This window comes from Poromitra crassiceps (genome assembly GCF_964638095.1).
Source record: "Poromitra crassiceps genome assembly, chromosome: 3".
Classification (NCBI taxonomy): Eukaryota; Metazoa; Chordata; class Actinopteri; order Beryciformes; family Melamphaidae; genus Poromitra; species Poromitra crassiceps.
The window spans coordinates 71083697-71101838 of record NC_139625.1 but is presented as its reverse complement, the minus strand read 5'-3'; the positions used below and the strand labels follow the sequence as shown (position 1 = coordinate 71101838).

The window sequence follows — 18142 nt, the reverse complement described above, 5'->3', positions numbered from 1 at the left end:
GAAACCGGAAGTAAAACGGAAGTCCCCGGACGGCGTCCGTGGCAATTCGGTGCAAGAAAATATTGACCCAAAAACAGTAGCCTACACATGTAGATCATTATGAATCTACATATTTATTGCAGATTATATACTCACTATCTAATATTCACCTCCTCATAAAAAAAAATATATATATATATATAACGTTTTATTTTCCCAGCCAGGTAGGCTACTCTTGCTCCATGTGGGTATAGGTGGGGCGGCGCCCTGGCGCCCTCTAGTGGCCTGCGGCCACTGGTCAAACCCCTCGCCGAAAGCGCCGGGGCTGCTCCGCGGCCGGCGAGCCTGCCTGCGCAGCCTGCGTGCAGCTCCTTGGAAATGTGACTCGATGCAAATGACATGAACAGCGCGAGTATAATATAATGTAGATCATGTGCAGATAACCGGAGAGAAGTACAGTATATGCACTACATTCTCCCCTTGGACTAACTTCTAGTCACTGAAATTCTAGTGAAATCACACAATTTTACTCATTTTGCTCGGGAATTCCTTATAGCCTCCTTCACCGCCTCGGCCGCCATCTTCTTTGAAAATTTGAAACAAATCTCGGAACGCCTCCTCTCGAGACCTCGACTCTGATTGGCTAAACGGACAGTGACTATCCGACCATCCGATACGTCCATCCAGAAAAAGTTCATCCCTCTTCAACTTTCTTATCATCAAAACGTATGCACATTCTCTGGATACGTACACTTCTGAGTGCTCCACGGACAGTCGGACAGCTGACATTGAAAATGAATGGAAGTGAACAGAGAAATGAACGCACACGGACAGACACCACGGATCAGTGTGGCCAAGGCCTAAGGCTGTTACACACCAAGAGTGATGCAAATATACTGCACGGAATTGTGATGCGAATTTTGACCCACCTGTCAATCACAGCAACAGATGTGTACACGTCGGACGCACATTTTTGAAAAATCGACCTTGGGTCCGAAAAAATAAACACGCACGAAAAAAACGCTCCTAGTGTGTTTTACACCTTTACACCTAATATTAGGCAGCTGTTAAGTGAGCTAATTAGACAAGACATTTTGCCATTTTCGTTTCATACAAGTAAGCATAAAAATCAGAGCTTTGAATTAATTTCATTGATGTACAAGTTCTAGGGGGGAAATATGGGTGCACTGATACCAGCTTTTGAATCAGATTCCTGACTATCAACAAATGATATAGGCTTGTACAACAAAGTATGAGGGTTTAGTAGGGTCATCTGTGGCACTTCCGTGACCGTGGAGAGCGAAGGTCCGTTTCTCAATGGATTTGTCATCTAGGAGGGTTAATAAACAAATTTAGCCGGGGTGTATTTTAAAAAAAGGCGGGGAAAATATTTGAGAGACCAAAATCCAAAATGTCTGCCGTGGAAATGAACTTTTTAATGGTTTGACCTACAATGATGCACAATACATGGTTTCAGAGCTTATTCTGGTCAAGGAATACATATTTGGTGTTTATATAATGATTTGACTTATTTTTTACCTTCAAATCCAAGATGGCTGCCAATTTTGAGCTCTAAAAGGCAGTTTTTTCAAAATCGTCATAGAGCCTTCATATTAGGCTTGAATGACAGGTCTTCTCATGATGATTTGAATAATATACAGTATAAGTACACAGAAGTAATCTCTGAGGTCATTAAAGTCAATGTTTGTGTGTAAACAACAGTTGCTGATTTGCGGTTTCCCATTAAATAGGGTAGGCTACTGAGAATATGGTGTCCAGTTCATCCCATCACATTTTCATAATGAACCAAAAACAATTTTGCACTATAGCCTAACATAAAATAATATTCTGTATGCAAAGCTAGCAAGGTTAGTTGCTTGAGCTGAATTTAAAGGTCAACTCAAAACAAACAATGAAATTAACTTTGAAATTAAAACTGAATCCTAGGCTACTAAATTTCATCAGCACACAGTAAAGGAAACTTGTCTTTGAACTCAGCTGACTGTCTAGTCCTAATCCCTGTTGTGCAATGTCCCTTTTCAGTGAAGTTTTAGTTTTTGTTAAGAGTATGGACTTTTAATCTTGACCTTGTTGGTAGGCAACGGCCCTTTTTCAGTCAAGCATTTTCAGATTAGCTCAGTCAGTCTGTGAAGCAGTCAGTAGTCGTGTTTCCATTACCGTCAGAAATGCGCAAAATCTAAATATCGCAATAGAAATTGGGTAATGGAAACACGTAAATTTCGAAAAAGCTCCCAAATATCGCAAAACGTTTTTGCGCTCTCATGAGGTGGTTTTTCAGACGTGTCGATATAGCAGTTTATCGCAAAAGTGTAATGGAAACAGATTTTCCGCATTTGCACGTCATGTGACCCATCTTCTCCTTTGGAAAATGAAAGGAAATGAGGGAGAAAGGGTTTGATAAACCGTGGCAAAACCTTCGCAGCAAGTGGAAAACTTTGAAGCAACGCTACCTAGCAGAAAGACGTGTTGTGCAAAAGCGGAGCCGGAAAATAGATCATGTTTAATGGGAGAAATCGATCCATGCCTGTGTGCGCGCATTTGGCACAGCGGCGAGATGATCGGCGGGATGAAAAGCACACCGGTGCGGTGCTGTTGACTGAAGTGATTAATACATTACACACGTTTCAGGTGCAATGTTATAATTATAATACACGATATATTCTGACTATTGCACCATATCAGCCTTCCCCCCCCTCCTCCATCTCTAAAATGGGACAAGTTGTAGGCTACCTTTTTTCCTCTGCCTGTCGCGCTCACTGCATTCACCGCAGCCCGCAACATGTTCTTTTGAATTGATAATCAGGCTCGTTTATATGCGTTGTAACTTCATGTTGTGATTTGCATTGACCATTGGTTGGATTTGAGCATGCAGGGGACGGGATATGAGGCAGATCCGCGTGCGTAATCACTGTGGCAGCTGCTGGTAACGGGAATTGCGAAACTCAACTTCAATGGAAACGCCTACAAGTCGCAATTGTACATTGTCGAAGTTGTAGAAATATCGCAATTATTTTGCGAAAAACTGTAATGGAAACACAGCTAGAGTCAGCACTTGCGCGAGCTCGCTTTTTCTCTAACTAATGTTAACATTAAACACTTTAAGACACTTTGTTTGAGGATATAAAAGGAGGTACGGTGGTGTAGTGGTAAGCACTATCGCCTCACAGCTCGAAGGTCGTGGGTTCGATTCCCACCTGGGACGATGTGAACGCTGAAGGAATGCGTGCCCGTCCGCATGTCCTCGAGTGCCCACCGCCCGGGTGGGGTCGTCAAAAGGGCCTTTCTGTGTGGAGTTTGCATGTTCTCCCCGTGCCTCCCGGGGGTTTCCTTCATATAGGAACCCCCTTCACCAAAAACATGCAATATCCTGGTTGCTAATGTGGTTCCTCCTCTGGTCGTTAAGGGCGCCTGTTCAGAGGGAGGGGAACTGGTTGGAATAGTGTGAACCTCCCACGTGCTATGTCCTACCGGTGAAGCTTCCCCTGTCAGGTGAAAAGAAGCAGCTGGCTAACTGCCCATGTCTCGGAGGAAGCATGGAGCCAGTTTCGGCTCTCCCCAGATCGGCAGAGGGTGGAGTAGCAACCAGGATAAAGAAATTATGTTAGCACTAATGGGGGATAAAAATGGTCATTCTGTCAACTGACATATGCATTTGCTTTTGAAAATAAACAGCGTATAACAGCAATATAACAGTAATATAATAGCGAGTTGCTTTCCCTCCCAATGAAAGACAAAGCACACAATGTCCTATGAATGTGTCCTAAAATGTGACAAGCCTTGCAAGCCCACCGATACAATAAATCAAGGCAAATGGGACAGCTTACAATTAAAAGCCCAAGACTGGTCAGGACTTGATAAATTTGATGATGTTTACACCACCACCTCCTGGGAAGATGGGGCAACCAATCGGTACATGCATTCGTCATGTTATATTTCTATTTAATCTTCAGTTATGCTTAAGCAAGCCAGGCTGTTTATTTTCAAAAGCAAATGCATATGTCAGTTGACAGAAGTGTGGAGACAGATAACATTAACTTTAGCTAAAAATAATAACGTTACCTAACGTTAGCTAACACCAAATATCAATGATGACTTCTGCAAATAAAAATTGTTTTAGCTTTTGTTTTATATGTTCTTGATGGTAGAACTATCTTTAGACTAGTGAATAACGTTGATATCCTCAAACAAAGTGTCTTAAAGTGTGTAATGTTAACATTAGTTAGAGAAAAAGCGAGCTCGCGCAAGTGCTGACACTGACTGCTTCACAGACTGACTGAGCTAATCTGAAAATGCTTGACTGAAAAAGGGCCGTTGCCTACCAACAAGGTCAAGATTAAAAGTCCATACTCTTAACAAAAACTAAAACTTCACTGAAAAGGGACATTGCACAACAGGGATTAGGACTAGACAGTCAGCTGAGTTCAAAGACAAGTTTCCTTTACTGTGTGCTGATGAAATTTAGTAGCCTAGGATTCAGTTTTAATTTCAAAGTTAATTTCATTGTTTGTTTTGAGTTGACCTTTAAATTCAGCTCAAGCAACTAACCTTGCTAGCTTTGCATACAGAATACTATTTTATGTTAGGCTATAGTGCAAAATTGTTTTTGGTTCATTATGAAAATGTGATGGGATGAACTGGACACCATATTCTCAGTAGCCTACCCTATTTAATGGGAAACCGCAAATCAGCAAGTGTTGTTTACACACAAACATTGACTTTATTGACCTCAGAGATTACTTCTGTGTACTTATACTGTATATTATTCAACTCATCATGAGAAGACCTGTCATTCAAGCCTAATATGAAGGCTCTATGACAATTTTGAAAAAACTGCCTCAAAATTGGCAGCCATCTTGGATTTGAAGGTCAAAAATAGGTCAAATCATTATATAAACACCAAATATGTATTCCTTGACCAGAATAAGCTCTGAAACCATGTATTGTGCATCATTGTAGGTCAAAGCATTAAAAAGTTCATTTCCACAGCAGCCATTTTGGATTTTGGTCTCTCAAATATTTTCCCCGCCTTTTTTAAAAATACACCCCCGCTAAATTTGTTTAGTAACCCTCCTAGATGACAAATCCATTGAGAAACGGACCTTCGCTCTCCACGGTCACGGAAGTGCCACAGATGACCCTACTAGTTGTAGCATAATTTTTGTGTCAAGAAAAAGACATAAAATGTGTTTTGTTGCTTGGTAATGGATTTAAATACTTGGGAAATACAGGATTTAAATGCTTGGGAAAATTCTGGATATTGGTGCATTCCTTTGTTGAGCTTTACTGGGTTGCAAACATTGATGCTATATTTATCCCTGTCTGTGCTCTAAACATTTTCTGCTGCTGAGCGTAGGTAGGTACTGCTGAGCGTAGGTAGGTACGGGCTGTTCTGCAGCCAGTGGTTTTGAGCACCTGGTATCATTTGGTCTCGCTGCTTCCTGTGAGAGACCGGTGTTATTACTGCTGTGGGCCGGTTCTGGTCCAAACCCGACCGGCCCTCCTTCAGAGTAAATATAGAGCCGCCAGCCTTTAATAATAAGAAACCCAATCAGGTGGTTTCCTTAAACACACACGCATGCGCGCGCACTAACACACACACACACACACACACACACACACACACACACACATACACACACACAAACGCACACACACACACACACACACACACACACACACACACACACACACACACACACACACACACACACACACACACACACACACACACGCATGAGAGAGATTCTAGTCATGTCCTCCTGACCCCATTAAACCGGAATTACAGAAGTCAGTACAATTGCTGTGCATCCTAGCATAATGAGAGCATTGTTTATGAGTGAATAGTCTTTGTTTACATGGCAGGCATCGGTATGTTAAAGGCCAACCAGCGGCAGTTATGTTTAGTTTCAGTTTTGCCTACTTTTCTATGAATTCAAAATAGAAGAACAAGGTTTGAGAGAGGGCTCTCATAACCCGCCGTCTGTGAATAAAGAATGAATCTAAATTCCAAAGGAATTTGATTTTACATTTTGAGTGGATTGAAAGTTTGAGTTGACCCCCGATCCAAACAACACACTGTAAAAGTCAATACATGGCCTGCATGTTTCTAAGCAAGTTTTGGACACACTTCATCATCGACGTGTGACAGATTCTCTACCAGTGTGTCAAATAGCTAAAAGGACATTTCTCTCCTTATCCCTCCCCCTCTCTCTCTGTGTCTCCAGTCCAACAGCCTCACAGCAGCGCAGCGGCAGCAGCTGCCCAGCAGGGAGGCTATGAGATCCCAGCCCGCCTGAGGACCCTGCACAACCTGGTGATCCAGTACGCCTCCCAGGGCCGCTATGAGGTGGCCGTGCCCCTCTGCAAGCAGGCTCTGGAAGACCTGGAGAAGACCTCTGGACACGACCACCCAGATGTGGCCACCATGCTCAATATCCTAGCCCTGGTCTACAGGTTAGTCCACCGTGTCCGGTATCGTAGCGGGAGGTCTTAGGACCTCCAGCGGTCCTTGATGGGGTTCCAGCCAGGAGCTCAGCAAAATGAGGAATAAGGTTAATTTCACTATGATTATTATTTTCTAGACAAGTAGCACAAGTGCAAGTTTATTTATTTGTATAGTCCTTTATCACAAGGCTGTCTCAAATGACTTTACAGAGAAACAGTCTAATAGATCTAGCAATCAACCACAGAACAGAATGATATAGGACAAATATAAGTAAAAGCACAAGATATACAAATGCAGATTTTAGTGAGACATAACAGCCTACCTAATCCACATACCCTAACACCTACCAGTTTTGGAACCAGTTCGGCTTTAAACATCAAAAACGGTAGAACCGGTGAACCAAGATTAACATTTTGCAGTTGACACACTGGCTTGTAAGTCCCTGAATTCCCCAGCCATTTTCACTATTGTACAAGGCTCTCAGGGTTTCAGAATGGAAAGAGGCCTGTTAAGGAATGTTGGAGCAATGTTCACCAGTGAGTCTGAGACACAAGCCACTGAAGCCAGTAAGCCACTATCGTTGCTAGCTATCAACAGAAGGAAAGATTCAAACCCTGTTGCCTCTTTCAGCGCCGTTTTAGAGCTGTCCCTCCACACACAATTCAAGTTTTTCGTCGTTTCTTTCAGGGAGAAAGAGGTGATAACACTACAGCATGTCCCCTTGTTGCCCCCCTCTACAACATGCTGGCATGTCCCTCGTAACCTTTAAAGAGCATGGTGCAGGTTAGACACCACTTTGCATTCATATGTGGGACTTTTATGTAGCAATTAGCATTCTCTTTTGTTTTTTGTTTTTTTCCCCACACATAGCTGCATCGAGACTGTTTTTTGTGAAGCATCTGGCACCACCATAACAATAACACCTGTGACGATTAATAACAATAATAACAATAAATGTTCCCTTCATTACCTCTGTACACAAAGTGTCTGACTGTCGAGAGGCCGCTCGCTGCAGTACACCCCCCCAGCCCCCCCCCCCCCCCCCCTGGAGCTCCAGCGAGTGACACTTGCGTCCGTCTGTGATGATGTACTTCTCCGCCTCAGACCATTGTGGAGCCGGCTTACATCAGCTGAGATGGTCGGTTGGCTGTGCTGTCTCATGGTTCTCCAAAATTATATTTCCAAATGGGCGTTATTTTCAAAAAACTGATAGGGGTATTAGGGGTCAACTAGTTTTAGTACTAGTTGCGTTTTGACTACTGAAACTATTAAAACTTCATAAAGTGCCAGATAGAGCCCAAACTAAACAGAAAGTAAACAGTTGCCTTTGGGGGGGGAAATGGAGCAGAGTTTTCTCTTCTCCCATCAATGCCGAAATGCATTCTGGGCAGTGTCGAATTATCAGACCAGAGGGTCAAAATGCTATTGGTTTTGGTGGTAAATTATCGTACAAATATGATAATTATCGTACGTCTTGTGTTTTGGAAAGTTTTCTGTTGTACACTGACTGTACATTATTATTATAGTAACAGTAAGTACAGTAGTCACAGGTGTTATCTGCACAGTTGGCATTTTTTTTGCATGTGCATTATAATGCCACCTTTTTCTCCATACTAGGGATCTCACGCGCTACGCGCGCTCGATTCCTGGGCTTCGCAGCCTCGCCCGTCCTGCAGCTCGCTGAGCTGCCCCTGCAGCTCGCCCGCTGTGCGGCCTTGCCCGCAACTCGGCTGCTTTGTGTGGCCAATCAGACCAGCATCACTGATGATGTCAGATTTATGACATCACTGATGATGTCATCAGTGGGATTTATGACATCACTGATGATGTCACAGTGGATTTGTGACATCACTGATGATGTCACAGTGGGATTTATGACATCACGGATGATGTCACAGTGGGATTTATGACATCACGGATGATGTCACAGTGGGATTTATGACAGCACAGTGGGACAATCACAGTGGGACAGAGAAACAAACAGACAGAGCCCCAGCTCCCATTTATATACTGACGATGATGATGATGATGATGATGATGATTTCTGCCCTGGGGGCATGTTTAAATGTTGTTTTTGTTTTTTTGGGGTATTTTCATAAGAATCTTGAGTCCTAACTGTAAATTATTTTTTCTTTTACCTGCACCACGCTCTTTAAGCACCCTCCAAGCATTGCGTGACCGGACTCTATAGGACGTCCAAGTGACACGCGGGTCAAACGCTGCAGAAGATTTACAGTATGGCAGCAGTGTTGATTTCCCACCGCGAGTACAACAGAACAAAAGAAATGACACAAGAGCTGGACAAGTATTCTCCAGGGTCGCTCCCATGTTGTTTACTTCCACAAATCTTGGCGTCTGAATACTCGGCTCAGGTCTTTGGTTTCCCTGGGGAAGTGAGAGACCAGGCCGGCTGGTTGTCACAGAAGACACTCCAGCGTTGAATGTGGGAACTAACTGTAGGAAAGCTATTTCTGCCATGTCATTTGAAGGTAATGTTTTTTTTTCCCCTCTCAATTTTTTAATAGAACAGTACACAAACAAGACAAAACAAACAGGCCCAGGCACAGGAAAAGAAAAAAGAAAAGAAAGAAAAAACATACAAACATAATCAACATTCAATATCACAATGTGGTGCTACCAGCCACATAAGGCGCATAGTGCTTAAAAGAAAAAAGAAAAACATGGGATCCCGCGCGAGGGGTCCATGAGAAACCAGAAAGGCGAGTCATCCATCGCCCCTAACCTCATCGAGGTAGGCTAGAAACGGGTCGCAGATCGTTAGACATGTTCCAAGTGAGTTGGTTCTCAGGAACCTGAGCCTCTCCATCCGTATAACACAGATCATGTCCATCAACCACAATTGAAAAGGAATAATTATTATTATTTAAATATTGAAAGTGGGAATAAGTAAGACTTCCATTCTTTCAAAATTTGTTTTTTGGCAACAATTGTCCCCAGTGTCAGAGACTGTTGCACAGCTGTAGGGAAGTTCAGAGAAGACTCCGAGCAGCCAAAGATGGCGAGTTCTGCCTCCGGCTGAAGGGTTATTTTGTAGGCCTTAGAGTACCAGTCAAATATTTTGTCCCAGAATCCTGTCAGTGAAGGGCAGAACCAGAAAGCATGAGACACAGTGCCCTCTGACACCTGTCACACAGTGGTGAGACCGAAGGGTAGATCCTGTGCAACTTATGCTTAGAATAGTGCAGACGGTGAACAACTTTAAACTGGATCAGCTGGTGTCTGCTATTAACTGAGCAGAGTTGTACCACAGACAAACTCCTTTACCAAATAATCTCAGATAAATCAATACCAAGTTCCCCCTGCCACGCTTCTCTAATCATCTCAGTAGAGGCTGTCAAACAGACATACAAATCTAGAGATGACATGCTTGGAGTGAGGAGGGCTCAGTAAAACATTGAAAAAAGCATGCTCGTTTGGGAGCGCTTCAAAGGCATTAATCTTGGATCGAACATAATCTCTGATTTGCAGGTATCTGAACCAGTGCGTGCCAGGCAACTCAAACTTCAACTTTACTTGATCAAAGGATGCAAAATGACCATCAATATACAAATCTCTGATGGAGACCAGCCCCTTCTCACTCCAGGCATGGAAGGTTCTGTCTGACCGTGAAGGTAAAAAAGAGTGATCAAGACAAATTGGTGTTTGGACAGAAACATCTGGTAGACTCAAAACACTCCTAACTTGGTTTAGAATTCTGACAGTTTTTCACAACAAAACTTAAATTTTCCGGGCCTCTCTAGTCTAGAAAACAACATGGTTGGCAGAGAGGAGTTAGCAATAGAGCCGGCCTCCATTTTCAGCCACAGGGGGGCACCGAGAGCTAAGCCGCCAGGAGTCGCCCGCTGCCAAAACATTAGAGCCCTAACATTGGCAGCCCACTAGTAGTGCCTACACACCGGTAAGGCCAGCCCTCCTTCAGACTTTTGCAAATTAATTTTTGAAATTCTATGGTTCTTGTAATTCCAGATGTAGGACCGAATTATGGAGTCCAGTTCTTTGAAAAAATCCGATGTAAGGAAGATGGGAAGATTTTGCCACAGATAGAGGAACCTGGGAAGTGAAACCATCTTAACACTAGGGCTGTGCCGATTCACTTATCTCCCGATTCGATACTATCACGATACTTGGGTGCCGATTCGATATATATTGCGATTCTTAAGTATTGCGATTCTACGATTATTGCGATTCGATATTACGATTTATTGCGATTTTTGTTTCTTTTTTCTTTTCTTTTTTCAGTTTGTTTGCTTTTTTACACTAGATTAGAACATGGGAAAAGTTGAATCATACACTAGAGACTGTATCATGAGTAGGGCTGGGCGATATAGTTAAAAACAGGGGCGGACTGGGATCATAATTCAGGCCGGGCATTAGATACCAAGCAGGCCAGGCCGATATGGGCCGACGCGCGTGAAATTTGGGCCGTTTGAAGCCCAATTTGGGCCGTTTGAAGCTCAATGTGGGTAGTTTGAAGCCCAATTTGGGCCGTTTGAAGCTCAATTTGGGTCGTTTGAAGCCCAATTTGGGCCAAGTCCAATTTTACAATGAGATGCACCCACTTTAACCCTGAAGTGTAATTATTACTTCAGACTAACTAATAAAGTAATAAAACCACTAGTAAACCAGTAGGCAGCGCCTGGCCTGCTGTTCAGTGAGTGGCCTGACTGCTGGCACAAAAATTACAGGTTTTTTTTTTTTTTTTGCTTTTGCGATTATCGATTCTGGAATAAAAGATCGATTCAAAAAATCGTGACATTAAATATCGCGATACCTAGGTGAATCGATTTTTTCTCCCACCCCTACTTAACACGTTCACTGCCATTGACGAGATATCTCGGCTTACAGAATCCAACGGTTCACTGCCAATGACGAGTTATCTCGGCTTAAAATTATTTTTATTTTTTTTGACGGTGGGACGTGGATCAACGCTCCCCACGTCTCCTATAAAAATATTGGAGTCAGCGAACGTGTACAACCCATTCCACGGACCCACTAAGTGGCGACCGTGCTCTCCACACTAGAAAAGGCAGAGCCAAAACTGTAGGGGAACGCGCGAGGAAACCATTCTCTACTGTAAAATGGATTGGCGAAAACGCTTTCACTTTCGCGCATTATCGCGCTGGGAGCTGGCGGTGGGGGATTCCAAAAATAGACTGGGTGGAAAACACACTTTGAAACACGCAGCATAAAGCCTAGAATCGCACAAAGCTTCATCAAAGCTCTCAAACCCAAGAAACGAGTGAGCCCTATCCACACTCGCTGCCAGGGAGGGAGGCTGCTCAAACTCGCAGCAGCAGCAGCAGAACACTCGCTTGTGACAACGCTGCTGAAAGCCACCAAACACGCCCACGGAGGGAGGAGTTGGAAGCAGAGGGGGGTTTCCTGCTGTTATGGAGGAAATTACTGTTCAAAACTATTGTTTAGATGTCTGACGTCTTACTGATGCCAAAAATGAATGGTTAAAGTGACTGTTCTATCGAATTTCACAAAAAGCCGTTTATCTCAGAATAAATTTCCAGACGCTGAAACCATGCTGTATTCAACTGCTAATGCTTACATAACTACTAACTCTACAAACTAACTCTTTTAGACAGAGAAAGCACACATTCTATTAGTTCTTTTGAGATATTGTGTGTTCACAAAATCTTAGCAGAAAAGAATCCTCGGGTCTTGAAAGATGAGCCAGAATCCTCAAAAAAACCCTCTGGCAGAACCTACCTACAGTAAAAAAAAAAAGGCTGGCAGTGAATGTGTTAACTGAGTTCATACGGCCAATCATTGATAAAGGGAGGATTTTCCAGTTTTCTACATGTATACATTGTTTAAGTCTTGAAACAAAATCACCAAAATTCAACTTAAATATTAGTTTAGGATCCCTGGGTATGGTTAGGCCAAGATAGGTTAGATGATCCTTAGCCAGTTTGAATGGGAGATTTTCTAGGAAACCGGGAGTGAAGACATCAGAGAGAGGCATAAAGTCACTCTTTGTCCAGTTAATTGTGTATCCAGACAGCTTACCGAAGGAAGTGATTAATTCTAGGAGAGGGGGGTTGATTCTTCTGAATTTTGTAGGTATAATATTACATCGTCTGCATACAAACTGCGTACAAACTCAATACCTCCGACTTTCAGGCCTGCAATGCTCAGATGGCTGCGTATTTTTAAGGAGAGGGGCTCGAGCGCAACGGCAAAGAGGGCCTGCGAGAGAGGGCAACCCTGCTGGACCGAGCGAAGTAATGGAAAGCTGGTTGACTTGTCACCATTGCTTATAACTGAACATGTTGGACTAGCAATAGCATATATGAGCTTTACCCAGGATATGAATGAATCGCCAAACCCGAATCTACGCAGCGACTCGAACATATAAGGCCACTCAATCTGATCGAACGCCTTCTGTGCTTTGAGATATAAAATCGCTGCGCCACTTGTCTTACTATGATCTGCGTATATGGTATTGAGGAGGCGTCTAACATTAAAGAAAGATAACCTATTTGGGATAAACCCTGTCTGGTCTGGATGAATGATGGATGAAAAATGTTTATTTAGCTGGGTCTCCAGCGTTTTAGTGATTACCTTTCTGTCAAAATTCTGGAGCGCTATGGGGTCTGTAGCTGGCCGGATCTACTTCTTCCTTCCCCTTTTTTAAAATGAGGGAGATGTTAGCTTCATACAGCGTCCTAGGCAAGACTTTATCCTTCTTGGAGTTAGATGTCATTCTGAGGAGGAGTGGGGCGAGAATGTCGCAGAATTTCTTGTAAAATTCGGCGACAAATCCATCCGGCCCAGCAGCTTTGCTTGATGGAAAGATTTAATGACAGAAGTTATTTCTTCCAATGTGAAATCAGAGTCTAAGTCCTTTCTGGCAGCGCCACTAAGTTTGGGTGTTTCAAGAGGGTCAAAAAAGTTGTTTAAGTCAGATTGAGTAGCGTCACACTTAGATGAGTAAAGTTCACTATAAAACTCCCTAAAACGATCATTTATCTCCTTGGGGTCGTCAGCAGGGTGCCCCTCTTTTATTTTATGGAGACGATTGACCTGGAGGCCTGCGCGCCTCCATTACGGTACTGTAATGGATTGTTGATGGAAATTACAAGCATAGTTTATGTCTCTTCTCTCTGTCTCTCTCTCTCTCTGTATACTCATGTCTGTCTCTGTGTCTGTTTGCGTCCCAGGGATCAGAACAAATACAAGGAGGCAGCCAACCTGCTGAACGATGCTCTGGCTATCAGGGAGAAGACTCTTGGCAGGGACCATCCAGCTGTGAGTGCTTTCTTCTCCAGATTACAGCAAATGTGTTTATCACTGCAGTTTATGGGCTTGTGCTCTAGGACGCTGATTTTTTTTGTTACATCTGTAAATTTCTAAAGCCGTAAACAGCAGATGCTGTAAATCTGTCAACTTGTGAAACAGCCGTCGTGAGTGTGCATTTTAGCCAACTTGAGCAAATAGGTTTTTTTTCCCACATCATAGAGATGCTCTGTCCTGCACCTGTACCTGCTCTTAAAGGGATATACACTCAAATGTTGCATCCTGTCTAAATGGGTTAATTCAATTCACCTTTATTGTCTCCAAGGTGAAATGGCGTGAAAAACCTATAAACATAGAAATACACAAAACTACATAAAACATAAGACGGGACAAGAGCCAGATAAGCGAGCAGAGCAGCGGCAGGAGCGTGCCAGTGTGCGGGTTGTACGGTGTGGGGGTTGTATGGTGTGGGGGTTGTATGGTGTGGGGGTTGTATGGTGTGGGGCTTGTACGGTGTGGGGCTTGTACGGTGTGATTTCCCTTGGGGATCAATAAAATTAATGTTCGAATATTTGGCACAGATGGCCTTCAGGCACACATATAGCACTACAGACAGCCATAATAACACTGCAGCCAAAGTACAGGTTGAATTACTTTTTGTGGGATGTATCAATATCCCAGACTTCCTAAAGGGAAAAATAATTGCTAAGTGTTGCTCCTGGCCGTAAGGTGTAAGGTACTTCGAGGAGATGATACAATTCCGAAAAATTCATATCAATACAGCCCAAAAGCATTTTCTCCACTCCTCATTTAGGTGTTTTTATGAAGGACCATTTTTGAAACCTGCATTTTGGTATACAAGTTTGATCAGCATCTCAATAATCTGCGACAACAGGTACTTGTTTTTTGCTGGTAGCACTTTGCAATGCAGTCTCCAACTGGTGCATTGAAACGCGAGTGAGTAATGTGCATCCTATTGGCAGCAGGGTGCGATGGTCCGCAGTGTGGGAACTATGAGTTGAATGGAAATGTACCTTTTTTTAAATGCACAAGGAAGGAGCGATCATTTTCCTTGGCTTTTGCCTTTTTTATGATAGTTTGCACAGTAGAGATAGACGACAGGACGCCCCAGGAGGGAGCATTTTTACATTTGAAGTTGTCATATAAACTAAAGTTCCGGCAGTTGAGAAATCAAGATACACTAATGGGACAAAACCTGCACATGCTGATGAAGGCTCTGGGGAAACATTGGCTGTGCTCTGTTCACATTACATACATTTATAATATACATCACATACTTATACATTAGGTTACATTACGATACTACACAACACTGCATATCTTTAGACTGTGGGAGGAAACCGGAGCACCCGGAGGAAACCCACGCAAACACGGGGAGAACATGCAAACGGACCAGGGTGGAGATTCAAACCCACAACCTTCTTGCTGTGAGCCGACAGTGCTAACCACTGAGCCAGCCAAAGATCAAAGTAATTTAATTCGGCAAGGGATCTTCAACCCCAAAGTACTCATCCAGTTGCCCAGCCTTAATGAAACCAATCCTGTTTCCCCAAGACTGCAAAGAAAACACATCCGTCGTTCATGTGTTTTCTTTGCAGTCCAGGACGACTACAGTGAACACAAAGCTAACCTCTGTGTGTGTGTGAGTGTAAGCAGACAGCTGGTCCACTAACTGTGTTAACCTCGACAGGCCTGTGTCTCCACACTCTGGACCTCCATCACTCTCCACTGGGAGAAACCGAGGTTAGGTTCCCCCTCCCACCTCCTCTTCCTCCCCCACAAGGAAGTGATTTTTCTTTGATTCGATATCAGGATATCCTTAAAGTTTTGGCCGCAAGTCCAACCGATTTGTATCTGACAATGATTCACCTTTTTCCTGATTGTTTTGATTCCTATCTTTTTTTTGCTTATTCATTTGGAATCTGCTCTCTTCCCATCCCATCTCCTCCTATTCCTCTCTATGTCTCTATCTCTCTCTCTCTCTATTAAGTATTCGGTTACTTCCAAGTCTTGATAAGATTAGTAATTACACAAAGCATGGAAATACTCCATTGTATTGTCCCGAGTCCCGATGTACATTGCACTCCAGTGGTTCCCAACCTTGGGGTCGCCTGGAATAAATAGATAAAAAGAAAAATGAAGGTGAATGTATGTATATACATTCATACATACGAATGTGTGTAGATATATATACATATACATATAGATATATTTTTTTGAATTTTTTTTCATTCACCTTCATTCAAACATTTAAAGGCAGAGTTCTGAGTTTACTGTCAGAATTCTGAGAAAGAATTTTGAGAGAAAAAGTCAGCATACTGTTACATGTGACATCACTGATGATGTCACTAATGTCCCGGAATTTGTCTGGGGTCCCTAGAGTTTTGTGACGTCAGAGTGGGGTCACAAGCCAAAAAAGGTTGGGAACCCCTGCACTACACATTTGTAGTGGTTTCAGAGCCCTGTCAGCATCTCACATATTCTGATATTTGTTGTCGTGAATAATGGCCTTTATCTATTGAGAGTGATATAGCATAGTTTATAAGGGCAAGATGACAATGTGCACAAATCATATTGAACAGTGAACACCAAAATCTTCAAATCAAATCAAGGAATTAAAGTCTGGGGAAAATATGGAATTTTGTAATTGAAACCAGTAGGATTCCTATGGCTATCCGATACTCACTCCTCCCTTTCCTCATCTCCACTCCCTCTCTTCCCCCTGTTGCTGCTCCACTCCTTCTCTTGCCTTCCTGAACCCCACCCCCCAATTCCCTTCACCTCCCTATTCTACCCCCCCCCCCCCCTTCCTTTCCACATGGGCTCCACAGCCTGGTTTGAGTTCAGAGTTCAGATGTGAGCTCTGTGGCCTCCGTCCTCCTGACCGCACGTGGTGGAGATTCATCGTACGGCTGATTGGGTTCGATTTACAACCCAACATAATCACTTCCTGTTTCGCCTCTTCCTCCTTGTCAGTCACTCGCTTCATCAGATCAATGGCACTCAACGCTGCTGTGGTGGAGTCTTGCGGTGACATGGGTGAAGATGATTGAGGCTCAACCCCAAGCTTGAAAAAGGATATTTTAATGATTTACGTGTGTGTGTGTGTGTGTGTGTGTGTGTGTGTGTGTGTCCCTGCCAGGTGGCTGCCACCCTCAACAACCTGGCTGTGCTGTATGGGAAGAGGGGGAAGTACAAAGAGGCGGAGCCTCTGTGCAAGAGAGCGCTGGAGATCAGAGAAAAGGTGGGTCAAAGGTTGCAGAAAGAAAATAAAAACTTGCACTCAGCCATACTTGGTGCACCAAATTGTTGATTTTTTGGGGAATTTACACGATGTTGTGTCCACTAGTCTGCCTAAGAGGATGTTTCATGCTCCAAAAACAATTTCCTATTCCTACTTCCACCCCAGAGCTGACAGACATCAACTACGGAGCATTTGGTTTTCCCTTCAGTACACTTCTCAAGCTCTTTCTGTGTCCCACATGGCTGCAAAGGCAGTCAAACACAAGTTAACGTACATACAGTACATACAAGGTAGGGCTGGGCGATATGACGATATATTTCGTCTGGACGATAGAAAATGTATTTAGTCTCATATGATGCTCTATCGTTTATATCGTTGTGTTGCAAATCACACTCTTTACGGCAATATTGTCCATCATTTGGATGACGCTGTGCTTTCTTCATTCTGTTTTCTTTTTTACTCACGTCCACAGTCCACACACGCACCAGACTCTGTGTCAACAAGCCCCTTGCGTCCCTTTATAAGTGGCACAAATCAGCCGGTGAGTAGGCTAAAGAGCAGGGAGATGTTACCTCCACTCCGTCCACCTAGTCTACCCAGGCATTTGCACTGTGTTAAGTCCGCGTTTGATCCATATTTGCGTGTGTCCTCCTAACGTTAAACCTGGCAAAACATCTCCTCCCATCCTCTCATCATCCCAAGGAAATCCCTTGAGGGCCGACAACAAAACGTCTATCGTTAGCTTTAGCTTTTAGCTTTCCCTGGGTGAGTTGTGTTGGTTGGATAACCGTGAAATCCCGGAGTGGAGTACTTTTGTTGAGTGTATTAGATCTTTCAACAACAGTAACTACAACTTCTTCAACGATAAATAAACAAACGGAAACGATTATAAAAGAATGAATGATCTTTACTGAACGTTCTCAGTCATTACAGCATTTGCAGTAGTAACAGGCTTGCTGTCTAATCTTAACACATTCACTGCCAGCCGTTTTTTTTTTTTTTTTACTGTAGGTAGGTTCTGCCAGAGGGTTTTTTTGAGGATTCTGGCTCATCTTTCAAGACCCGAGGATTCTTTTCTGCTAAGATTTTGTGAACACACAATATCTCAAAAGAACTAATAGAATGTGTGCTTTCTCTGTCTAAAAGAGTTAGTTTGTAGAGTT

The 18142-nt window shown here is 43.3% G+C and overlaps 1 protein-coding gene across 4 annotated transcripts in view; it reads left to right on the top strand.

Annotated features, from left to right (window-relative positions):
* klc1a (kinesin light chain 1a) overlaps positions 1–18142 on the top strand; it is a 92076-nt gene that overhangs the window by 28696 nt on the left and 45238 nt on the right. For all 4 annotated transcript variants that reach the window (XM_083634161.1, XM_083634160.1, XM_083634159.1 and 1 more), the window contains exons 5-7: positions 6225–6453; positions 13639–13726; positions 16878–16979. In XM_083634161.1, coding sequence (XP_083490287.1) covers positions 6225–6453; positions 13639–13726; positions 16878–16979 — 419 coding nt within the window. The remainder of the gene's footprint in view (positions 1–6224; positions 6454–13638; positions 13727–16877; positions 16980–18142) is intronic.